Here is a 27,527-nt window from a genome sequence, read left to right as displayed (position 1 = left end):
GTACGGAGCGTCCTCACCTGCCCTGTACGGAGCGTCCTCACCTGCCCTGTACGGAGCGTCCTCACCTGCGCTGTACGGAGCGTCCTCACCTGCGCTGTACGGAGCGTCCTCACCTGCGCTGTACGGAGCGTCCTCACCTGCGCTGTACGGAGCGTCCTCACCTGCGCTGTACGGAGCGTCCTCACCTGCGCTGTACGGAGCGTCCTCACCTGCGCTGTACGGAGCGTCCTCACCTGCGCTGTACGGAGCAGCCTCTCCTGCGCTGTACGGAGCGTCCTCGTACGGAGCGTCCTCACCTGCCCTGTACGGAGCGTCCTCACCTGCGCTGTACGGAGCGCCCTCACCTGCGCTGTACGGAGCGTCCTCACCTGCCCTGTACGGAGCGTCCTCACCTGCGCTGTACGGAGCGTCCTCACCTGCCCTGTACGGAGCGTCCTCACCTGCGCTGTACGGAGCGTCCTCACCTGCGCTGTACGGAGCGTCCTCACCTGCGCTGTACGGAGCGTCCTCACCTGCCCTGTACGGAGCGTCCTCACCTGCCCTGTACGGAGCGTCCTCACCTGCGCTGTACAGAGCGTCCTCACCTGCCCTGTACAGAGCGTCCTCACCTGCGCTGTACGGAGTGTACTCACCTGCGCTGTACGGAGCGTCCTCACCTGCCCTGTACGGAGCGTCCTCACCTGCGCTGTACGGAGTGTACTCACCTGCGCTGTACGGAGCGTCCTCACCTGCCCTGTACGGAGCGTCCTCACCTGCGCTGTACGGAGCGTCCTCACCTGCCCTGTACGGAGCGTCCTCACCTGCGCTGTACGGAGTGTCCTCACCTGCGCTGTACGGAGCATCCTCACCTGCCCTGTACGGAGCATCCTCACCTGCCCTGTACGGAGCATCCTCACCTGCCCTGTACGGAGCGTCCTCACCTGCGCTGTACGGAGCAGCCTCTCCTGCGCTGTACGGAGCAGCCTCTCCTATGCTGTACGGAGCGTCCTCACCTGCCCTGTACGGAGCGTCCTCACCTGCCCTGTACGGAGCGTCCTCACCTGCGCTGTACGCAGCAGCCTCTCCTGCGCTGTACGGAGCAGCCTCTCCTGTGCTGTACGGAGCGTCCTCACCTGCGCTGTACGGAGCAGCCTCTCCTGCGCTGTACGGAGCAGCCTCTCCTGTGCTGTACGGAGCAGCCTCACCAGATCAAACCAGAAATGTACTGTTCCTTTAAATGTGTTTTATTTGTAATTTATTAATAAGAACCATAAAAAAATATAACAATCACTTATCACAGGTTACATTGTTCGGTGCAGCTTTTTTTTCACATTAACAATGTACATATACTGTATATACAGTGTTTATATCCTCCCCTCCCCCCTCTATATAAACAGTCTAATGACTGTCTCATCTGTCCTTTATAACTTTATAATACCATGAATTATAATTTCCGATGAGGGGATTATAACACTATAGGTACAAATTAAATTAGCATAATGGTATATTACATGTAATACTATTATATAAGTGACAACTAAAGAGCGTGCAGTACCGTTCACGGCCACTACAGTGTGCGGCGCTGTTGTACGCCGACCTTACCGCTAACTGTCAGTGGTGATTCCCGGCGTCACACCGCCATTTGACATATATATTGATATATAGCGGTGCTTGAAATTTTATTATTTTTCACATAATTCTTAAAAGTAGATAAAGAACTAACATCGGATGGAGGAATTTTGGCCTATTCCTCCCAAAAAATCAGCTTCAACTCTTCGATATTCGTGGTTTTCTCCCATGAACTGATGTCCTGACGTGTTCCTTTGGTTTTTCTCCCAAATTTCCGAGTTCAGTGTTCCATCAATGAAAATTAACACTAGCTGATGTGAGAGAGGCCTTTAGTTGCTTAGCAGTGACCTTGGGTTCCTTTGTGAACTAGTGATCTTTGCAAAAATGAACATTCTGAAGAGTTCACAAAACTTTCAGGTCCCCCTGCGTTATATCGGAGTGCTTAGTCCTCTGCATTACCCTCTATTCCTTATCTCCCGGTGTCTGAGGATGCCTGAAGGAGCAGGTGAATCTCCCTCTCCAGCTGGGCTGCTCTTTCCCTGAGGTCGTGCGGCTTCTCTCCGGGATCCTCCTTCCGGAGCTCTGACAATATATTATGCAAGGCATCAACGTTCTTCACTGACTCCATCTGCTGCGAGTTTTCCTTTAGTTCCTCCACCCAATCCAAGTACGCCTGAAGCAGCCCCATGTCACCCATGAAACTGCTGAGAATCTTCAGGCCGGGCACGCGTCCCTGCAGCTCCAGCAAAACCTCCTTCCCTCTGTCACTGAGCTTATTACCTACAATGCTAAGAAGGAAAGAAGAGGATTTATGTATGCAACTCACAACTCTGTCCATAGGGGCAGTATTATAGTAGTTATATTCTTGTACATAGGAGCAGTATTATAGTAGTTATATTCTTGTATATAGGGGCAGTATTATAGTAGTTATATTCTTGTACATAGGAGCAGTATTATAGTAGTTATATTCTTGTACATAGGAGCAGTATTATAGTAGTTATATTCTTGTACATAGGGGCATTATTATAGTAGTTATATTCTTGTATATAGGGGCAGTATTATAGTAGTTATATTCTTGTACATAGGGGGCATTATTATAGTAGTTATATTCTTGTATATAGGGGCAGTATTATAGTAGTTATATTCTTGTATATAGGGGCAGTATTATAGTAGTTATATTCTTGTACATAGGGGCAGTATTATAGTAGTTATATTCTTGTACATAGGGGGCAGTATTATAGTAGTTATATTCTTGTACATAGGAGCAGTATTATAGTAGTTATATTCTTGTACATAGGGGCAGTATTATAGTAGTTATATTCTTGTACATAGGAGCAGTATTATAGTAGTTATATTCTTGTACATAGGGGCAGTATTATAGTAGTTATATTCTTGTACATAGGGGGCAGTATTATAGTAGTTATATTCTTGTACATAGGGGGCAGTATTATAGTAGTTATATTCTTGTACATAGGGGCAGTATTATAGTAGTTATATTCTTGTACATAGAGGCAGTATTATAGTAGTTATATTCTTGTACATAGGGGGCAGTATTATAGTAGTTATGTTCTTGAACATAGGGGGCAGTATTATAGTAGTTATATTCTTGTACATAGGGGCAGTATTATAGTAGTTATATTCTTGTACATAGGGGGCAGTATTATAGTAGTTATATTCTTGTACATAGGGGCAGTATTATAGTAGTTATATTCTTGTACATAGGAGCAGTATTATAGTAGTTATATTCTTGTACATAGGGGGCAGTATTATAGTAGTTATATTCTTGTACATAGGGGCAGTATTATAGTAGTTATATTCTTGTACATAGGAGCAGTATTATAGTAGTTATATTCTTGTACATAGCGTCAGTATTATAGTAGTTATATTCTTGTACATAGGGGTAGTATTATAGTAGTTATATTCTTGTACATAGGAGCAGTATTATAATAGTTATATTCTTGTACATAGGGGCAGTATTATAGTACTTATATTCTTGTACATAGGGGGCAGTATTATAGTAGTTATATTCTTGTACATAGGAGCAGTATTATAGTAGTTATATTCTTGTATATAGGGGCAGTATTATAGTAGTTATATTCTTGTATATAGGGGGCAGTATTATAGTAGTTATATTCTTGTACATAGGGGCAGTATTATAGTAGTTATATTCTTGTATATAGGGGCAGTATTATAGTAGTTATATTCTTGTACATAGGGGCAGTATTATAGTAGTTATATTCTTGTACATAGGAGCAGTATTATAGTAGTTATATTCTTGTATATAGGGACAGTATTATAGTAGTTATATTCTTGTACATAGGAGCAGTATTATAGTAGTTATATTCTTGTATATAGGGGCAGTATTATAGTAGTTATATTCTTGTATATAGGGGGCAGTATTATAGTAGTTATATTCTTGTACATAGGGGCAGTATTATAGTAGTTATATTCTTGTATATAGGGGCAGTATTATAGTAGTTATATTCTTGTACATAGGGGCAGTATTATAGTAGTTATATTCTTGTACATAGGAGCAGTATTATAGTAGTTATATTCTTGTATATAGGGAGCAGTATTATAGTAGTTATATTCTTGTACATAGGGGTAGTATTATAGTAGTTATATTCTTGTACATAGGGGCAGTATTATAGTAGTTATATTCTTGTACATAGGGGCAGTATTATAGTAGTTATATTCTTGTACATAGGGGCAGTATTATAGTAGATATATTCTTGTACATAGGAGCAGTATTATAGTAGTTATATTCTTGTATATAGGGGTAGTATTATAGTAGTTATATTCTTGTACATAGGGGCAGTATTATAGTAGATATATTCTTGTACATAGGGGCAGTATTATAGTAGTTATATTCTTGTACATAGGGGCAGTATTATAGCAGTTATATTCTTGTACATAGGGAGGCAGTATTATAGTAGTTATATTCTTGTACATAGGGGCAGTATTATAGTAGTTATATTCTTGTACATAGGGGCAGTATTATAGTAGTTATATTCTTGTACATATCGGTCAGTATTATAGTAGTTATATTCTTGTACATAGGGGGCAGTATTATAGTAGTTATATTCTTGTATATAGGGGGCAGTATTATAGTAGTTATATTCTTGTACATAGGGGCAGTATTATAGTAGTTATATTCTTGTACATAGGGGCAGTATTATAGTAGTTATATTCTTGTACATAGGGGCAGTATTATAGTAGTTATATTCTTGTACATAGGAGCAGTATTATAGTAGTTATATTCTTGTACATAGGGGGCAGTATTATAGTAGTTATATTCTTGTACATAGGGGCAGTATTATAGTAGTTATATTCTTGTACATAGGGGCAGTATTATAGTAGTTATATTCTTGTACATAGGAGCAGTATTATAGTAGTTATATTCTTGTACATAGGGAGCAGTATTATAGTAGTTATATTCTTGTACATAGGGGCAGTATTATAGTAGTTATATTCTTGTACATAGGGGCAGTATTATAGTAGTTATATTCTTGTACATAGGGGCAGTATTATAGTAGATATATTCTTGTACATAGGAGCAGTATTATAGTAGTTATATTCTTGTATATAGGGGTAGTATTATAGTAGTTATATTCTTGTACATAAGGGCAGTATTATAGTAGTTATATTCTTGTACATAGGAGCAGTATTATAGTAGTTATATTCTTGTACATAGGGGGCAGTATTATAGTAGTTATATTCTTGTACATAGGGAACAGTATTATAGTAGTTATATTCTTGTACATAGGGGGCAGTATTATAGTAGTTATATGCTTGTACATAGGGGCAGTATTATAGTAGATATATTCTTGTACATAGGAGCAGTATTATAGTAGTTATATTCTTGTATATAGGAGCAGTATTATAGTAGTTTTATTCTTGTACAAAGGGGGGAGTATTATAGTAGTTATATTCTTGTACATAGTGGCAGTATTATAGTAGTTATATTCTTGTACATAGGGGCAGTATTATAGTAGTTATATTCTTGTACATAGGGGCAGTATTATAGTAGATATATTCTTGTACATAGGAGCAGTATTATAGTAGTTATATTCTTGTATATAGGGGTAGTATTATAGTAGATATATTCTTGTATATAGGGAGCAGTATTATAGTAGTTATATTCTTGTACATAGGGGTAGTATTATAGTAGTTATATTCTTGTATATAGGGAGCAGTATTATAGTAGTTATATTCTTGTACATAGGGGTAGTATTATAGTAGTTATATTCTTGTACATAGGGGCAGTATTATAGCAGTTATATTCTTGTACATAGGAGCAGTATTATAGTAGTTATATTCTTGTACATAGGGGCAGTATTATAGTAGTTATATTCTTGTACATAGGGGGCAGTATTATAGTAGTTATATTCTTGTACATAGGGGCAGTATTATAGTAGTTATATTCTTGTACATAGAGGCAGTATTATAGTAGTTATATTCTTGTACATAGGGGGCAGTATTATAGTAGTTATATTCTTGAACATAGGGGGCAGTATTATAGTAGTTATATTCTTGTACATAGGGGCAGTATTATAGTAGTTATATTCTTGTACATAGGGGGCAGTATTATAGTAGTTATATTCTTGTACATAGGGGCAGTATTATAGTAGTTATATTCTTGTACATAGGGGCAGTAGTAGTTATATTCTTGTACATAGGGGCAGTATTATAGTAGTTATATTCTTGTACATAGCGTCAGTATTATAGTAGTTATATTCTTGTACATAGGGGGCAGTATTATAGTAGTTATATTCTTGTACATAGGAGCAGTATTATAATAGTTATATTCTTGTACATAGGGGCAGTATTATAGTAGTTATATTCTTGTACATAGGGGGCAGTATTATAGTAGTTATATTCTTGTACATAGGAGCAGTATTATAGTAGTTATATTCTTGTATATAGGGGCAGTATTATAGTAGTTATATTCTTGTACATAGAGTGCAGTATTATAGTAGTTATATTCTTGTATATAGGGGGCAGTATTATAGTAGTTATATTCTTGTACATAGGGGCAGTATTATAGCAGTTATATTCTTGTACATAGGGAGGCAGTATTATAGTAGTTATATTCTTGTACATAGGGGCAGTATTATAGTAGTTATATTCTTGTACATATCGGTCAGTATTATAGTAGTTATATTCTTGTACATAGGGGGCAGTATTATAGTAGTTATATTCTTGTATATAGGGGGCAGTATTATAGTAGTTATATTCTTGTACATAGGGGCAGTATTATAGTAGTTATATTCTTGTATATAGGGGCAGTATTATAGTAGTTATATTCTTGTACATAGGGGCAGTATTATAGCAGTTATATTCTTGTACATAGGGGCAGTATTATAGTAGTTATATTCTTGTACATAGGGGGCAGTATTATAGTAGTTATATTCTTGTACATAGGGGCAGTATTAGGCTATGTGCCCACGCTGCGGATTTACCGCGGATTTTGCGCGGATTTTGCCGCGGATTTGCCGCGGATTTCCCGAAAATCTGCAGCAGCGGCACTTCCAAGCCATTTCAATGGCATTTTGGAAATGCTGTGTCCATGCTGCGGATTTTTCCGCTGCGGATTTGCCGCGGATTTTGATCCGGAAAAATCTGCAGCATGTCAATTGTTTGGTGCAGATTTGGTCCGGATTTTTGTTTTTGAATGGGGGAAAAAAAATAAATGAAATCCGCATCAAAATCCGCGGCAAATCCGCAGTAAATCAGCGGTAAATTCGCGGCAAATCCGTAGTAAATCCGCGGTAAATCCGCGGCAAATCCGCAGTAAATCCGCGGTAAATTCGCGGCAAATCCGCGGGTGCGGATTTGCCGCGAAAGTCGCGGATTTTCAGTCAGAAAAATCCGCAGGGACATTCTAGCGTGGGCACATAGCCTTATAGTAGTTATATTCTTGTACATAGAGGCAGTATTATAGTAGTTATATTCTTGTACATAGTGGCAGTATTATAGTAGTTATATTCTTGTACATAGTGGCAGTATTATAGTAGTTATATTCTTGTACATAGCGGGCAGTATTATAGCAGTTATATTCTTGTACATAGGAGCAGTATTATAGGAGTTATATTCTTGTACATAGGGGCAGTATTATAGTAGTTATATTCTTGTACATAGGGGCAGTATTATAGTAGTTATATTCTTGTACATAGGGGGCAGTATTATAGTAGTTATATTCTTGTACATAGTGGCAGTATTATAGTAGTTATATTCTTGTACATAGCGGGCAGTATTATAGTAGTTATATTCTTGTACATAGGGGGCAGTATTATAGCAGTTATATTCTTGTACATAGGGGGCAGTATTATAGCAGTTATATTCTTGTACATAGGGGCAGTATTATAGTAGTTATATTCTTGTACATAGGGGGCAGTATTATAGTAGTTATATTCTTGTACATAGGGGGCAGTATTATAGTAGTTATATTCTTGTACATAGGGGCAGTATTATAGCAGTTATATTCTTGTACATAGGGGGCAGTATTATAGCAGTTATATTCTTGTACATAGGGGGCAGTATTATAGCAGTTATATTCTTGTACATAGTGTTACTTACGTTATCAGCCGCAGGGTCTTGTTGTTTGCCAGGCATGGTAGTAAGTTGTCCAGGCCACTGTCTGTGATTCCGGTGATGTCTACGTACAGCTCCTCCAGAGTCTGGTTATAGCTCAGTGCTTTCCACAGACACTGGACGCCTTCTGACCCGATGCTGTTTCCGCACATGCTGCAACGAAATATCACCAGATAAACACAATGGGCTCATTCAGAAACCTATTTTGACCTGATCTGATGCTTTGGTACAAAGGTAGAGTGTAAAACCCTAAACATGTGACCTTCCCTTGTCACATACTGTATATACATCAAATAAGTATTGAACACGTCACCAATTTTCCAAGTAAATGTATTTTTAAAGTTGTTTTTGACATGAATTTCTCACTAGATGTCAGTAACAACCCATCCAATCCACACAGGCAAAGAAATAAAACTTTAGATGTACATAAATTAAATTATGCGTAATAATTAGAAACGACACGGGACAAAATTATTGAACACATTACTGAGTTTTATGTAATAGTTCGTACACAAGCCTTTCTTGGTGATAAAGCTTCCAGATGCCTCCTGTATGGAGACACTAGTCGCCTGCATTGCTCAGGTGGATTTTGGCCCATTCCTCTGCGCACACACTCCTCACATCCTGTATGGAGACACTAGTCTCCTGCATTGCTCAGGTGGATTTTGGCCCATTCTTCCACACACACTCCTCACATCCTGTATGGAGACACTAGTCGCCTGCATTGCTCAGGTGGATTTTGGCTCATTCTTCCACACACACTCCTCACATCCTGTATGGAGACACTAGTCGCCTGCATTGCTCAGGTGGATTTTGGCCCATTCTTCCCACACACTCCTCACATCCTGTATGGAGACACTAGTCGCCTGCATTGCTCAGGTGGATTTTGGCCCATTCTTCCCACACACTCCTCACATCCTGTATGGAGACACTAGTCGCCTGCATTGCTCAGGTGGATTTTGGTCCATTCTTCCGCACACTCTCCTCACATCCTGTATGGAGACACTAGTCGCCTGCATTGCTCAGGTGGATTTTGGCCCATTCTTCCGCACACACTCCTCACATCCTGTATGGAGACACTAGTCGCCTGCATTGCTCAGGTGGATTTTGGCCATTCTTCCGCACACACTCCTCACATCCTGTATGGACACACTAGTCCCTGCATTGCTCAGGTGGATTTTGGCCCATTCTTCCACACACACTCCTCACATCCTGTATGGAGACACTAGTCACCTGCATTGCTCAGGTGGATTTTGGCCCATTCTTCCGCACACACTCCTCACATCCTGTATGGAGACACTAGTCGCCTGCATTGCTCACGTGGATTTTGGCCCATTCTTCCGCACACACTCCTCACATCCTGTATGGAGACACTAATCGCCTGCATTGCTCAGGTGGATTTTGGCCCATTCTTCCGCACACACTCCTCACATCCTGTATGGAGACACTAGTCACCTGCATTGCTCAGGTGGGTTTTGGCCCATTCTTCCGCACACTCTCCTTACATCCTGTATGGAGACACTAGTCGCCTGCATTGCTCAGGTGGATTTTGGCCCATTCTTCCGCACACTCTCCTCCCATCCTGTATGGAGACACTAGTCACCTGCATTGCTCAGGTGGATTTTGTCCCATTCTCCGCACACACTCCTCACATTCTGTATGGAGACACTAGTCACCTGCATTGCTCAGGTGGATTTTGGCCCATTCTTCCGCACACACTCCTCACATCCTGTATGGAGACACTAGTCGCCTGCATTGCTCACGTGGATTTTGGCCCATTCTTCCGCACACACTCCTCACATCCTGTATGGAGACACTAGTCGCCTGCATTGCTCAGGTGGATTTTGGCCCATTCTTCTGCACACACTCCTCACATCCTGTATGGAGACACTAGTCGCCTGCATTGCTCAGGTGGATTTTGGCCCATTCTTCCGCACACACTCCTCACATCCTGTATGGAGACACTAGTCGCCTGCATTGCTCAGGTGGATTTTGGCCCATTCTTCCGCACACACTCCTCACATCCTGTATGGAGACACTAGTCACCTGCATTGCTCAGGTGGATTTTGGCCCATTCTTCCGCACACACTCCTCACATCCTGTATGGAGACACTAGTCGCCTGCATTGCTCAGGTGGATTTTGGCCCATTCTTCCGCACACACTCCTCACATCCTGTATGGAGACACTAGTCGCCTGCATTGCTCAGGTGGATTTTGGCCCATTCTTCCGCGCACACACTCCTCACATCCTGTATGGAGACACTAGTCTCCTGCATAGCTCAGGGGGGATTTTGGCCCATTCTTCCGCACACACTCCTCACATCCTGTATGGTGACACTAGTCCCCTGCATTGCTCAGGTGGATTTTGGTCCATTCTTCCGCACACACTCCTCACATCCTGTATGGAGACACTAGTCACCTGCATTGCTCAGGTGGGATTTTGGCCCATTCTTCCGCACACACTCCTCACATCCTGTATGGAGACACTAGTCGCCTGCATTGCTCAGGTAGATTTTGTCCCATTCTCCGCACACACTCCTCACATCCTGTATGGAGACACTAGTCGCCTGCATTGCTCAGGTGGATTTTGGCCCATTCTTCCGCACACACTTCTCACATCCTGTATGGAGACACTAGTCACCTGCATTGCTCAGGTGGATTTTGGGCCATTCTTCCACACACACTCCTCACATCCTGTATGGAGACACTAGTCGCCTGCATTGCTCAGGTGGATTTTGGGCCATTCTTCCACACACACTCCTCACATCCTGTATGGAGACACTAGTCGCCTGCATTGCTCAGGTGGATTTTGGGCCATTCTTCCACACACACTCCTCACATCCTGTATGGAGACACTAGTCGCCTGCATTGCTCAGGTGGATTTTGGGCCATTCTTCCACACACACTCCTCACATCCTGTATGGAGACACTAGTCGCCTGCATTGCTCAGGTGGATTTTGGGCCATTCTTCCACACACACTCCTCACATCCTGTATGGAGACACTAGTCGCCTGCATTGCTCAGGTGGATTTTGGGCCATTCTTCCGCACACACACTCCTCACATCCTGTATGGAGACACTAGTCGCCTGCATTGCTCAGGTGGATTTTGGCCCATTCTTTTGCACACACTCCTCACATCCTGTATGGAGACACTAGTCACCTGCATTGCTCAGGTGGATTTTGGCCCATTCTTCCACACACACACTCCTCACATCCTGTATGGAGACACTAGTCGCCTGCATAGCTCAGGTGGATTTTGTCCCATTCTCCGCACACACTCCTCACATTCTGTATGGAGACACTAGTCACCTGCATTGCTCAGGTGGATTTTGGCCCATTCTTCCACACACACTCCTCACATCCTGTATGGAGACACTAGTACCTGCATTGCTCAGGTGGGATTTTGGCCCATTCTTCCGCACACACTCCTCACATCCTGTATGGAGACACTAGTCGCCTGCATTGCTCAGGTGGATTTTGGTCGATTCTTCCGCACACACTCCTCACATCCTGTATGGAGACACTAGTCGCCTGCATTGCTCAGGTGGATTTTGGCCATTCTTCCACACACACTCCTCACATCCTGTATGGAGACACTAGTCGCCTGCATTGCTCAGGTGGATTTTGGTCAATTCTTCCGCACACACTCCTCACATCCTGTATGGAGACACTAGTCACCTGCATTGCTCAGGTGGATTTTGCCCATTCTTCCACACACACTCCTCACATCCTGTATGGAGACACTAGTCGCCTGCATTGCTCAGGTGGATTTTGGCCATTCTTCCACACACACTCCTCACATCCTGTATGGAGACACTAGTCGCCTGCATTGCTCAGGTGGATTTTGGCCATTCTTCCGCACACACTCCTCACATCCTGTATGGAGACACTAGTCACCTGCATTGCTCAGGTGGATTTTGGTCAATTCTTCCGCACACACTCCTCACATCCTGTATGGAGACACTAGTCACCTGCATTGCTCAGGTGGATTTTGCCCATTCTTCCACACACACACTCCTCACATCCTGTATGGAGACACTAGTACCTGCATTGCTCAGGTGGATTTTGGCCCATTCTTCCACACACACTCCTCACATCCTGTATGGAGACACTAGTCGCCTGCATAGCTCAGGTGAATTTTGTCCCATTCTTCCGCACACACTCCTCACATCCTGTATGGAGACACTAGTACCTGCATTGCTCAGGTGGATTTTGGCCCATTCTTCCGCACACACTCCTCACATCCTGTATGGAGACACTAGTACCTGCATTGCTCAGGTGGGATTTTGGCCCATTCTTCCGCACACACTCCTCACATCCTGTATGGAGACACTAGTCGCCTGCATTGCTCAGGTGGATTTTGGCCCATTCTTCCACACACACTCCTCACATCCTGTATGGAGACACTAGTCGCCTGCATTACTCAGGTGGATTTTGGCCCATTCTTCCACACACACACTCCTCACATCCTGTATGGAGACACTAGTACCTGCATTGCTCAGGTGGATTTTGGCCCATTCTTCCACACACACTCCTCACATCCTGTATGGAGACACTAGTCGCCTGCATAGCTCAGGTGAATTTTGTCCCATTCTTCCGCACACACTCCTCACATCCTGTATGGAGACACTAGTACCTGCATTGCTCAGGTGGATTTTGGCCCATTCTTCCGCACACACTCCTCACATCCTGTATGGAGACACTAGTACCTGCATTGCTCAGGTGGGATTTTGGCCCATTCTTCCGCACACACTCCTCACATCCTGTATGGAGACACTAGTCGCCTGCATTGCTCAGGTGGATTTTGGCCCATTCTTCCACACACACTCCTCACATCCTGTATGGAGACACTAGTCGCCTGCATTACTCAGGTGGATTTTGGCCCATTCTTCCGCACACACTCCTCACATCCTGTATGGAGACACTAGTCGCCTGCATTGCTCAGGTGGATTTTGGCCATTCTTCCACACACACACTCCTCACATCCTTTATGGAGACACTAGTACCTGCATTGCTCAGGTGGATTTTGGCCCATTCTTCCACACACACTCCTCACATCCTGTATGGAGACACTAGTACCTGCATTGCTCAGGGGGGATTTTGGCCCATTCTTCCGCACACACTCCTCACATCCTGTATGGTGACACTAGTCCCCTGCATTGGTCAGGTGGATTTTGGCCCATTCTTCCGCACACACTCCTCACATCCTGTATGGAGACACTAGTCGCCTGCATTGCTCAGGTGGATTTTGTCCCATTCTCCGCACACACTCCTCACATCCTGTATGGAGACACTAGTCACCTGCATTGCTCAGGTGGGATTTTGGCCCATTCTTCCGCACACACTCCTCACATCCTGTATGGAGACACTAGTCGCCTGCATTGCTCAGGTGGATTTTGTCCCATTCTCCGCACACACTCCTCACATCCTGTATGGAGACACTAGTCGCCTGCATTGCTCAGGTGGATTTTGGCCCATTCTTCCGCACACACTCCTCACATCCTGTATGGAGACACTAGTCGCCTGCATTGCTCAGGTGGATTTTGGGCCATTCTTCCACACACACTCCTCACATCCTGTATGGAGACACTAGTCGCCTGCATTGCTCAGGTGGATTTTGGGCCATTCTTCCACACACACTCCTCACATCCTGTATGGAGACACTAGTCGCCTGCATTGCTCAGGTGGATTTTGGGCCATTCTTCCACACACACTCCTCACATCCTGTATGGAGACACTAGTCGCCTGCATTGCTCAGGTGGATTTTGGGCCATTCTTCCGCACACACACTCCTCACATCCTGTATGGAGACACTAGTCGCCTGCATTGCTCAGGTGGATTTTGGCCCATTCTTTTGCACACACTCCTCACATCCTGTATGGAGACACTAGTCGCCTGCATTGCTCAGGTGGATTTGGCCCATTCTTCCACACACACACTCCTCACATCCTGTATGGAGACACTTGTCACCTGCATTGCTCAGCTGGATTTTGGCCCATTCTTCTGCACACACTCCTCACATGCTGTGTGGAGACACTAGTCGCCTGCATTGCTCAGGTGGATTTTGGCCATTCTTCCACACACACTCCTCACATCCTGTATGGAGACACTAGTCGCCTGCATTGCTCAGGTGGATTTTGGCCATTCTTCCACACACACTCCTCACATCCTGTATGGAGACACTAGTCGCCTGCATTGCTCAGGTGGATTTTGGTCAATTCTTCCGCACACACTCCTCACATCCTGTATGGAGACACTAGTCACCTGGATTGCTCAGGTGGATTTTGCCCATTCTTCCACACACACTCCTCACATCCTGTATGGAGACACTAGTCGCCTGCATTGCTCAGGTGGATTTTGGCCATTCTTCCACACACACTCCTCACATCCTGTATGGAGACACTAGTCGCCTGCATTGCTCAGGTGGATTTTGGCCATTCTTCCACACACACTCCTCACATCCTGTATGGAGACACTAGTCACCTGCATTGCTCAGGTGGATTTTGGTCAATTCTTCCGCACACACTCCTCACATCCTGTATGGAGACACTAGTCACCTGCATTGCTCAGGTGGATTTTGCCCATTCTTCCACACACACACTCCTCACATCCTGTATGGAGACACTAGTACCTGCATTGCTCAGGTGGAGTTCGGTCGATTCTTCCGCACACACTCCTCACATCCTGTATGGAGACACTAGTCGCCTGCATTGCTCAGGTGGATTTTGCCCATTCTTCCACACACACACTCCTCACATCCTGTATGGAGACACTAGTCGCCTGCATTGCTCAGGTGGATTTTGCCCATTCTTCCACACACAAACACTCCTCACATCCTGTATGGAGACACTAGTCGCCTGCATTGCTCAGGTGGATTTTGCCCATTCTTCCACACACACACTCCTCACATCCTGTATGGAGACACTAGTCGCCTGTATTGCTCTGGTGGATTTTGGCCCATTCTTCCACACACACTCCTCACATCCTGTATGGAGACACTAGTCGCCTGCATAGCTCAGGTGAATTTTGTCCCATTCTCCGCACACACTCCTCACATTCTGTATGGAGACACTAGTCACCTGCATTGCTCAGGTGGATTTTGGCCCATTCTTCCACACACACTCCTCACATCCTGTATGGAGACACTAGTACCTGCATTGCTCAGGTGGGATTTTGGCCCATTCTTCCGCACACACTCCTCACATCCTGTATGGAGACACTAGTCGCCTGCATTGCTCAGGTGGATTTTGGGCCATTCTTCCGCACACACTCCTCACATCCTGTATGGAGACACTAGTCGCCTGCATTGCTCAGGTGGATTTTGCCCATTCTTCCACACACACACTCCTCACATCCTGTATGGAGACACTAGTACCTGCATTGCTCAGGTGGATTTTGGCCCATTCTTCCACACACACTCCTCACATCCTGTATGGAGACACTAGTACCTGCATTGCTCAGGTGGGATTTTGGCCCATTCTTCCGCACACACTCCTCACATCCTGTATGGAGACACTAGTCGCCTGCATTGCTCAGGTGGATTTTGGCCCATTCTTCCGCACACACTCCTCACATCCTGTATGGAGACACTAGTCACCTGCATTGCTCAGGTGGATTTTGGCCATTCTTCCACACACACACTCCTCACATCCTGTATGGAGACACTAGTCGCCTGCATTGCTCAGGTGGATTTTGGCCATTCTTCCACACACACACTCCTCACATCCTGTATGGAGACACTAGTCGCCTGCATTGCTCAGGTGGATTTTGGTCCATTCTTCCGCACACACTCCTCACATCCTGTATGGAGACACTAGTCGTCTGCATTGCTCAGGTGGATTTTGGTCGATTCTTCCACACACACTCCTCACATCCTGTATGGAGACACTAGTCGCCTGCATTGCTCAGATAGATTTTGGCTATTCTTCCACACACACACTCCTCACATCCTGTATGGAGACACTAGTCGCCTGCATTGCTCAGGTGGATATTGGCCCATTCTTCCGCACACACTCCTCACATGCTGTATGGAGACACTAGTCGCCTGCATTGCTCAGATGGATTTTGGCCATTCTTCCACACACACACTCCTCACATCCTGTATGGAGACACTAGTCGCCTGCATTGCTCAGATGGATTTTGGCCATTCTTCCACACACACTCCTCACATCCTGTATGGAGACACTAGTCGCCTGCATTGCTCAGGTGGATTTTGGCCCATTCTTCCGCACACACTCCTCACATCCTGTATGGAGACACTAGTCGCCTGCATTGCTCAGATGGATTTTGGCCATTCTTCCACACACACACTCCTCACATCCTGTATGGAGACACTAGTCGCCTGCATTGCTCAGATGGATTTTGGCCATTCTTCCACACACACTCCTCACATCCTGTATGGAGACACTAGTCGCCTGCATTGCTCAGGTGGATTTTGGCCCATTCTTCCGCACACACTCCTCACATCCTGTATGGAGACACTAGTCGCCTGCATTGCTCAGATGGATTTTGGCCATTCTTCCACACACACACTCCTCACATCCTGTATGGAGACACTAGTCGCCTGCATTGCTCAGATGGATTTTGGCCATTCTTCCACACACACACTCCTCACATCCTGTATGGAGACACTAGTCGCCTGCATTGCTCAGGTGGGATTTGGTCCATTCCTCCACACACACTCCTCACATCCTGCATGGAGACACTAGTCGCCTGCATTGCTCAGGTGGGATTTGGTCCATTCCTCCACACACACTCCTCACATCCTGCAGGTCCCGGCTCCTTCTATGATCTCTGAGCTTTAGTTCCTTCCATACACTTTTTATTGGATTAAGCTCCGGTGATTGGCTCGGCCATTCCAGCTGATTTATTTTCTCTCTCCTTGGCTGTGTGTTTGGGGTCATTGTCTTGTGAAATGTCCTCCCTTGTTTCATCTTCATCATCCTGGTACAGGGCAGCAGATTTTTATCAGGAATATCTCCGTACATTTGTCCATTCATCCTTCCATTATATGAAGTTTGCCAGCGCCGTCTGCTGAAAATATGCCCCCCACCATGATGTTCCCACCTCCACACTTCACTGTTGGTGTTTTTCGGATGATTTGCCTTTTGGCCTCCAAACAAATAGTGTATTATGGCCTCCAAAGAGTTCAATTTTGGTCTCATCTGACCAAACAATAGTCTCCCAGTATTTCACAGACTGGTCTAAATGTTGTTGCGAAACTTTAAACGCTCTTGAACCTGCTTTATGTTCAGCAATGGAGTCTTACGTGATGAGCGTGCATACAGGAGCGTGCATACAGGAGCGTGCATACAGGAGCATGCATACAGGCCATGGAAGGGGAGCGCATTAGTTTTGATTTTCTGTGAAACAATTGACCCTGCTGATTCCAGGTCTTTCTGTAGCCTCCACAGGTGATTCTTGGCTCTTGGACAACTCTTCTCATAATTATTTTCACTCCTCTGTCTGAAATCTTGCAGGGAACATCTAGTTATTGTGAAATTGTCCTTTCATCTTTTGCATTATGGCCCCAACAGTGGTCACTGGAACCTTCAATAGTTTAGAAATTCTTGTGCAACCAATGCCATCAGTATGTTTTACAAAAACAAGGTTGTGAAGGTCTTGAGACAGCTCACTGGTTTTACCCATCATGAGATGTTTCTTGTGTGGCACCTTGGTAATGAGTCCCCCTTTTATAGACCTTCAGTTGAAGCAGCTGATATTATTTTTCCCTAAGTGCCAGGATTGCTTTCTAATTAACGATAGATATCATCTTGTGTCAGGACTTTCCTTGGCTTTTTACACCTCTCTTCATGTGTTCAATACTTTTTTCCTGTGTCATTTCTCATTATTATACATCATTGAATATATGGACATCTATGGGTTGATTTTTTTTGCCTGTGTGCATCGGATGGGTTGTTACTGATATCTGCTGATAAATTCATGTCAATAGCACCTTTAGAAATATATTTACTTAGAAAATTGGTGACGTGTTCAATACTTATTTCACCTGCTGTATCTAATAAAATACACATTATATGGTTAACACTTACAGGAGACTTTTTACTTGGCACGTTGGAGATTTCAGCACATCGGCCTCTATTGCTGCGGCTTCTTTGTCCAGGGAGTTATAGCGCAAACTGAAAACAAGGAAAAACATTTATAGTGTGGATACAGTAGTGGGCAGTATTATAGTAGTTATATTCTTGTACATAGGGGCAGTATTATAGTAGTTATATTCTTGTACATAGGGGCAGTATTATAGTAGTTATATTCTTGTACATGGGGGCAGTATTATAGTAGTTATATTCTTGTACATAGGAGCAGTGTTATAGTAGTTATATTCTTGTACATAGGAGCAGTATTATAGTAGTTATATTCTTGTATATAGGGGCAGTATTATAGTAGTTATATTCTTGTACATAGGGGGCAGTATTATAGTAGTTATATTCTTGTACATAGGGGCAGTATTATAGTAGTTATATTCTTGTACATAGGAGCAGTATTATAGTAGTTATATTCTTGTACATAGGGGACAGTATTATAGTAGTTATATTCTTGTAGATAGGGGCAGTATTATAGTAGTTATATTCTTGTACATAGGGGCAGTATTATAGTAGTTATATTCTTGTACATAGGGGCAGTATTATAGTAGTTATATTCTTGTATATAGGGGCAGTATTATAGTAGTTATATTCTTGTATATAGGGGCAGTATTATAGTAGTTATATTCTTGTACATAGGAGCAGTATTATACTAGTTATATTCTTGTACATAGGGGCAGTATTATAGTAGTTATATTCTTGTACATAGGGGCAGTATTATAGTAGTTATATTCTTGTACATAGGAGCAGTATTATAGTAGTTATATTCTTGTACATAGGGGCAGTATTATAGTAGTTATATTCTTGTACATAGGGGACAGTATTATAGTAGTTATATTCTTGTACATAGGAGCGGTGTTATAGTAGTTATATTCTTGTACATAGGAGCAGTATTATAGCAGTTATATTCTTGTACATAGGAGCAGTATTATAGTAGTTATATTCTTGTACATAGGGGGCAGTATTATAGTAGTTATATTCTTGTACATAGGGGCAGTATTATAGTAGTTATATTCTTGTACATAGGAGCAGTATTATAGTAGTTATATTCTTGTACATAGGGGACAGTATTATAGTAGTTATATTCTTGTAGATAGGGGCAGTATTATAGTAGTTATATTCTTGTACATAGGGGCAGTATTATAGTAGTTATATTCTTGTACATAGGGGCAGTATTATAGTAGTTATATTCTTGTATATAGGGGCAGTATTATAGTAGTTATATTCTTGTATATAGGGGCAGTATTATAGTAGTTATATTCTTGTACATAGGAGCAGTATTATAGTAGTTATATTCTTGTACATAGGGGCAGTATTATAGTAGTTATATTCTTGTACATAGGGGCAGTATTATAGTAGTTATATTCTTGTACATAGGAGCAGTATTATAGTACGGTAGTTATATTCTTGTACATAGGGGCACTATTATAGTAGCTATATTCTTGTACATAGGAGCAGTATTATAGTAGTTATATTCTTGTACATAGGGGCAGTATTATAGTAGCTATATTCTTGTACATAGGGGGCAGTATTATAGTAGTTATAATCCTGTACATAGGAGCAGTATTATAGTAGTTATATTCTTGTACATAGGGGCAGTATTATAGTAGTTATATTCTTGTACATAGTGGCAGTATTATAGTAGTTATATTCTTGTACATAGGAGCAGTATTATAGTAGTTATATTCTTCTACATAGGAGCAGTATTATAGTAGTTATTTTCTTGTACATAGGGGCAGTATTATAATAGTTATATTCTTGTACATAGGAGCAGTATTATAGTAGTTATATTCTTGTACATAGGGGCAGTATTATAGTAGTTATATTCTTGTACATAGGGGCAGTATTATAGTGGTTATATTCTTGTACATAGGGGCAGTATTATAGTAGTTATATTCTTGTACATAGGGGGCAGTATTATAGTGGTTATATTCTTGTACATAGGGGCAGTATTATAGTAGTTATATTCTTGTACATAGGGGCAGTATTATAGTAGTTATATTCTTGTACATAGGAGCAGTATTATAGTAGTTATATTCTTGTATATAGGGGCAGTATTATAGTAGTTATATTCTTGTACATTGTAGAAGTATTATAGTAGTTATATTCTTGTATATAGGGGCAGTATTATAGTAGTTATATTCTTATACCTACAGTGCCTACAAGTAGTATTCAACCCCCTGCAGATTTAGCAGGTTTGATAAGATGCAAATAAGTTAGAGCCTGCAAGCTTCAAACAAGAGCAGGATTTATTAACAGATGCATAAATCTTACAAACCAACAAGTTATGTTGCTCAGTTAAATTTTAATACATTTTCAACATAAAAGTGTGGGTCAATTATTATTCAACCCCTAGGTTTAATATTTTGTGAAATAACCCTTGTTTGCAATTACAGCTAATAATCGTCTTTTATAAGACCTGATCAGGCCGGCACAGGTCTCTGGAGTTATCTTGGCCCACTCCTCCATGCAGATCTTCTCCAAGTTATCTAGGTTCTTTGGGTGTCTCATGTGGACTTTAATCTTGAGCTCCTTCCACAAGTTTTCAATTGGGTTAAGGTCAGGAGACTGACTAGGCCACTGCAACACCTTGATTTTTTCCCTCTTGAATCAGGCCTTGGTTTTCTTGGCTGTGTGCTTTGGGTCGTTGTCTTGTTGGAAGATGAAATGACGACCCATCTTAAGATCCTTGATGGAGGAGCGGAGGTTCTTGGCCAAAATCTCCAGGTAGGCCGTGCTATCCATCTTCCCATGGATGCGGACCAGATGGCCAGGCCCCTTGGCTGAGAAACAGCCCCACAGCATGATGCTGCCACCACCATGCTTGACTGTAGGGATGGTATTCTTGGGGTCGTATGCAGTGCCATCCAGTCTCCAAACGTCACGTGTGTGGTTGGCACCAAAGTTCTCGATTTTGGTCTCATCAGACCAGAGAACCTTGAACCAGTCTGTCTCAGAGTCCTCCAAGTGATCATGAGCAAACTGTAGACGAGCCTTGACATGACGCTTTGAAAGTAAAGGTACCTTACGGGCTCGTCTGGAACGGAGACCATTGCGGTGGAGTACGTTACTTATGGTATTGACTGAAACCAATGTCCCCACTGCCATGAGATCTTCCCGGAGCTCCTTCCTTGTTGTCCTTGGGTTAGCCTTGACTCTTCGGACAAGCCTGGCCTCGGCACGGGTGGAAACTTTCAAAGGCTGTCCAGGCCGTGGAAGGCTAACAGTAGTTCCATAAGCCTTCCACTTCCGGATGATGCTCCCAACAGTGGAGACAGGTAGGCCCAACTCCTTGGAAAGGGTTTTGTACCCCTTGCCAGCCTTGTGACCCTCTACGATCTTGTCTCTGATGGCCTTGGAATGCTCCTTTGTCTTTCCCATGTTGACCATGTATGAGTGCTGTTCACAAGTTTGGGGAGGGTCTTAATTAGTCAGAAAAGGCTGGAAAAAGAGATAATTAATCCAAACATGTGAAGCTCATTGTTCTTTGTGCCTGAAATGCTTCTTAATACTTTAGGGGAACCAAACAGAATTCTGGTGGTTTGAGGGGTTGAATAATAAATGACCCTCTGAATAAACTTTTCACAATTTAAAAAAAAAAAAAAAAAAAAGAAATAACATTCTTTTTTGCTGCATTTCACACTTCCACGCTGATCTACAGTCCAAATGTCACAATGCCAAGTTAATTCCGAATGTGTAAACCTGCTAAATCTGCAGGGGGTTGAATACTACTTGTAGGCACTGTAGGAGCAGTATTATAGTAGTTATATTCTTGGATTCAAAGCCACACATTTTATCAAATTTAGATAAGAAAGTTATTAAGACTTTGATTCACGAACTTTGTCAATACTTTTATTGTTGGGATCATGTTTATTCTGTGTTATTGAGCTTAGAAATTGATAGCAATCTCCTTTATGATACCTGATAACGCTCAGACTTTCTAACTCTTCCTCCTTCTATGAATATTTGTAATACACACATATATATATATTCTAATACTGTATAGATTGTAAGACGCCAGTTGTAGGGTGCACCCCCTCTGTCTAGTGCCGTACAGCCCTCATTACCTGTGGCTTCTCTTCCCTATAGTCCCCATTGTTATCCTGACCTTGTGCCTAGTTCACAACCATTGCTATTTTTGTTCTATCTTTCAGTCACCTTTGGGTGTCATAACACTTTCACGATACAGTATCTGTGGATGTGACCGACTGGGCAGATGAATTTGTGACATCATTGTGTGCACAACGGGTGTTTCTAGGTGTAGGAAGGCAATTTTAATATGCACTTGTCAGAGGTTTCTTTGACTAGAAATAGGTCACTGTTTAGGACCCGGTAATATTCCGGGTGGCCATTGATGTACAAACACTTGTACATTGGGTTACCATGTTGAAAATCCCATTTTACCAGATTTCAATGCCTTCTTTTCATGCTACGTTGTAGTTTCAGGTTGAGGGTGCACCATAATTCATACAACTTTACTGTCCTCCAGAAGGAAGAAGAGTATAGGGGACAATCAAGCAAGACAGTGTCCAACTAGTAAGGATCATGGGTTTTTGGCTAAACCAGTCTGTAGACCATAAGATTTGGAGTTCTTCAGTACATGGTAGAGTTGCCTGTACTGGTTCTCGTAAAATATTGGGTCTACACAAGGCATCTCATGCCCTCAACCAACATCTTGCTCCGTACTGGCAAGACATTGGTGCCATCTCTGATTTGGCATGTCATGGAACCCAATTCTTGAACATCAACACTGTAGCCACCAAAATAACCTCAAATAGAGAAGCAGTACCTTCGAGGAACCAATACAATTCATTGGAAATGGACTGAACTTGTCAACAATTGTCTTCACAATCCATCACAATCGTAACAGTGTGTTTTCCATACTCACTATAAGGTTTGGCATCGATGGAGAAGCGGTTGCAGCCGTCGTAGTCCTTGAATGCCGATGTTTGTGTAGCCGAGGTTCAGAGTCTTTAGCCTACTGGTAGAGTGCTGTAGGACGTAGCTTAGAGTAGCACAGTCGGCAGGGTTCAGTATCACCTTGAACAGGTCAACCTCATCGATTTCAGGGGCCACCGCTTTGACCACAGCTTCTTGCCTCAGTTCTCTCAAACAGTGGAGAAGGTTGAGGAGCCTCTGGTTCACTTCACATGTAATTTTTCCTTTAAACCAATTGGTTAGAGGACCCAGAATGTCACATGTGAAAATGTCCACTAAGCCACGTAATTTTCCTTCTATCCTATATGAGATGAGGCCCATGAGGAAGCGAGAGAACATTTGTAGGTTTTCACACTGCTTTGCAGTCATGAGTTTGGTAGTGGTGGCCAGGAGCTCGCTTTGGAACGGGACTTGAGGAAAAACTCCAAAACACCAGAGATCTAGGCATTGTAGTAGCTCCTCTTCTGAAGAACTCATAGAAACCACACAATGGAGGGCTGCAAAGTATTCTTGAATGGTCATATGGAAGAAGGCAAACGTCTCCTTAGTACCTTGTCCATCGACGTTGACGAAAATTCGATGAATGAAGCTGTCTGGTAGTTGTGTAGGGTCAAAGCCAAATCTGCGTAGGTCCTCAGACGTGAATAAGATTTTGCTTTCCAGCAACGAGACATAAGCTAGTTTGCCAAGTTGATAAAGACTATCCTTTTTGCTGGCAAGTACGGCCTGACTGCAGAGGATGATGGGTTCATTATCAACTTTTGGAGTGTCGTCCCTGAGATGCATAATGGTGCACAGGTAACACCTGTAGACCTCAGTCATGGTCTCTGGTGGCTTCATCAGGCAGGACTTTTCGGATTTGCCCTGAAAAAAGGGACTTAACGCCGTACAGATGATAAAACAATACAAAGGGATGAAGGATAAACCTGAGAGGCTATCGTTCTTCATAATGTAATGCAACACTTCTTCTGATAACGTCTTTTCTCGGAAGAACCGAAAACAGAAATCTTTGACTTGCTTCTCCTCGAATCCAAGGATGACCACTTTGCGGTCAAAGTTGTCTAGAGGAAGGGATGGTCGAGGTCTGCTGGTCACCACGATGGACGCACCTTTCAACAATGTCCCATTCAAAAGACTGTAAACCAAATCCTTGATGGGTGCGGGATCCTTGCAGCTTTGCACCTTGTTTCCTTGACTTATAGAGTGCTTAAATTCATCTAGACCATCTAGAAGGAACAACAGTTTCTCTGGATTGCTGCATAGGGGCTCCATTATGTTCTGCAGGTGGGCATGTTTCTGTTTTATGAGCTCAACGAGGCTAATGGACTCCTCCAACAGGTTTATCTCGCGGAAAGCAAAATTAATGGCACATGAGACTTTGTTGAAGGCCTTCCCGATGGCCCACTCATGCATAATTCTCTGCATAGCATAGGTCTTCCCAATTCCGGCTATTCCCGTCATTAACACGATCTTAGGTCCTTGAGACGTTGGTTCTAGAGGGGAGAAGATGTCGACGACATTGATTTTCTGGTGCTTGTTGTGCTCATACATGCGTGCCCGTCGGTTGGCCAGGACCAGATACTCGTGCTGGCCCTCCAGCCCGGCTGGATCTTCATCTGTTATAAAAAGCTCGGTGTATCGGATTTCAAACATCTCACACCAGGAATGAGAGGTCTCCAGCTTTCCTTGGATCTTGACATTTTGTTTTAGTTGGGACTGCATGTGATCTTGCAAAGCATCTAAAGAAAAGAACAAAAAGGGTCAACCATGAAAGGTTTGTCCGAGATAAGAAAAACATGGCTGCTTTCTTGAACAACAGCGCCACCCCTGACCTTGGGTTACGTTTGGTATTGCAGCCCAGCTACACTGAAATGAGTGAGGTCGCATAATACATGTTGGACAGGTGTGGCGCTGGTTGTTAAGGAAAGTAGCCATGGACAACCCCTTTAAACATTGATTGACATATTGAAGAGCTTGGATATTAGAACTGTGCCTCCTTAAAAATCCCCATGCGCGCCTCTGATATTTATTTAACATTATGACCAATGAAAGAGGGGATTGCGAGAGTAGAGTGTCCCGGGTTACAGACAGTCCTGTGGTGTCCGGCAAAAGAAGGTCACAGCATAAAATGCTCAATGACTTTCTATTGTTCCTCCTGTTAGTATTCAGTGTACTGGGTATCTCCTCTGCTGGGTTTTCATCCTTTTCCCTTTAGGACCCTACAGAGCTCCTGTTCCCTTCAGCTCCTGATCATCTGTATTTCCCCTTGGGTTTAAATACCCTCATTTTTCCTGGACTTCTGCTGGTGATATTCAGTTCCTTCACAAGCTCTGGATGCAAGCAGGCGGCTTGCACACATCTGTAGGATCTTGCTAAATTTCTTTGAGGCATCTGGAGATAAGGTGTCCATGCACTTTCCCCATGTCTGTGCTTCCTGTGTCTTCTTTAGTGTTTAGTGGGGTTGAATAAGAGCTCATCCCATCCATTCCCTATCTAGGGCCCAGCTTTAGGGTCAGACTAGGGTCAGGTATCCGGCTCGGTGCATAGGTGCAGCACCTAAGTGGTGAGGGACCCCAGAGATCAGCAGTAGATTTCATCAGGGGTCACCATCTTCCCCTTTTCTAGACGTAGGGTTTCCCTTCCCTTTTGATGTTCACTTGGTACTAACCCTATACCTAGCAGCAGTTGACACCTCTAGGAGTAGTGTACTATCAGATCTGTGTAAGAAGCAGCAGCACAGCCAGCTATGTACAGGATAACCACAGACTCGACACCTCCAGGAGTAGTGTACTATCAGATCTGTGTAAGAAGTAACAGCAGCACAGCCAGCTATGTACAGGATAACCACAGACTCAACACCCTCAAGAGTAGTGTACTATCAGATCTGTGTAAGAAGCAGCAGCACAGCCAGCTATGTACAGGAAAAACACAGATTCGACACCTCCAGGAGTAAGGTACTATCAGATCTGTGTAAGAAGCAGCAGCACAGTCAGCTATGTACAGGATAAACACAGACTCGACACCTCCAGGAGTAGTGTACTCTCAGATCTGTGTAAGAAGCAGTAGCACAGCCAGCTATGTACAGGAGAAAAACAGACTCGACACCTCCAGTAGTAGTGTACCCTCAGATCTGTGGAAGAATCAGCAGCACAGCCAGCTATGTACAGGAGAAACACAGACTCTACACCTCCAGGAGTAGTAACTATCAGATCTGTGTAAGACACAGCAAGACAGCCAGCTATGTACAGAAGAAACACAGACTCGACAATTCCATGAGTAGGGTACTATCAGATCTGTGTAAGCAGCAGCAGCCGCACAGCCAGCTATGTACAGGAGAAACAAACTCTACACCTCCAGGAGTAGTGTACTATCAGATCTGTGTAAGCAGCAGCAGCCGCACAGCCAGCTATGTACAGGAGAAACAAACTCGACACCTCCAGGAGTAGTGTACTATCAGATCTGTGTAAGAAGCAGCACAGCCTGCTATGTACAGGATAACCACAGACTCTACACCTCCAGGAGTAGTGTACTATCAGATCTGTGTAAGAAGCAGCACAGCCTGCTATGTACAGGATAACCACAGACTCTACACCTCCAGGAGTAGTGTACTATCAGATCTGTGTAAGAAGCAGCACAGCCTGCTATGTACAGGATAACCACAGACTCGACACCTCCAGGAGTAGTGTACGATCAGGTCTGTGGAAGAATCAGCAGCACATCCGGCTGTTTACAGGAGAAACACAGACTTGACACCTCCAGGAGTAGTGTACTATCAGATCTGTGTAAGACGCAACAGGACAGCCAGCTATGTACAGGAAAAACACAGACTCGACACCTCCAGGAGTAGTGACTGTCAGCTCTGTGGAAGAAGCAGGAGCACAGCCAGCTATGTACAGGAGAAACACAGACTCTACACCTCCAGGAGTAGTGTACTATCAGATCTGTGTAAGAAGCAGCAGCACAGCCAGCTATGTACAGGAGAAAGACAGACTCGACAATTCCATGAGTAGGGTACTATCAGATCTGTATAAGAAGCAGCAGCACAGCCAGCTATGTACAAGAGAAACACAGACTCGACACCTCCAGGAGTAGGGTACTATCAGTTCTGTGTAAGAAGCAGCAAGACAGCCAGCTATGTACAGGAGAACACAGACTTTACAACAGCAAAATAAAGGATGTTTCGAATGAAGACTTTTTAGAAAGTTGCTGAATTGTTGGAAGCAAATAAACAATGAAAAATAACCAAATAAACTTGGATCCTTAAAGAACCAATCTTACATTGTAGTTACTCACTAAGAGGTTCATCAGGCACGGTCCGTCACGTGTTACTTCCCCCCTTCAGT

General features: G+C 43.5%; 1 protein-coding gene across 1 annotated transcript in view; it reads right to left on the bottom strand.

Moving 5' to 3' along the window:
• Window positions 1-1,256: 1,256 nt before the first annotated feature.
• Window positions 1,257-27,527, bottom strand: part of LOC142255707 (NACHT, LRR and PYD domains-containing protein 12-like) — a 37,257-nt gene continuing 10,986 nt past the window's right edge. The window contains exons 5-8 of the mRNA XM_075327161.1: window positions 23,135-24,923; window positions 18,196-18,282; window positions 8,128-8,295; window positions 1,257-2,336 (exon numbers count right to left, since the gene is read on the bottom strand). Coding sequence (XP_075183276.1) covers window positions 2,018-2,336; window positions 8,128-8,295; window positions 18,196-18,282; window positions 23,135-24,923 — 2,363 coding nt within the window. The 3' untranslated portion in view covers window positions 1,257-2,017. The remainder of the gene's footprint in view (window positions 2,337-8,127; window positions 8,296-18,195; window positions 18,283-23,134; window positions 24,924-27,527) is intronic.

The sequence above is a fragment of the Anomaloglossus baeobatrachus genome, chromosome 11, assembly GCF_048569485.1.
Source record: "Anomaloglossus baeobatrachus isolate aAnoBae1 chromosome 11, aAnoBae1.hap1, whole genome shotgun sequence".
NCBI classification, from domain to species: domain Eukaryota; kingdom Metazoa; phylum Chordata; class Amphibia; order Anura; family Aromobatidae; genus Anomaloglossus; species Anomaloglossus baeobatrachus.
Note: the sequence above shows the minus strand (reverse complement) of the source record. Positions and strands in the feature narration are given on the sequence as shown.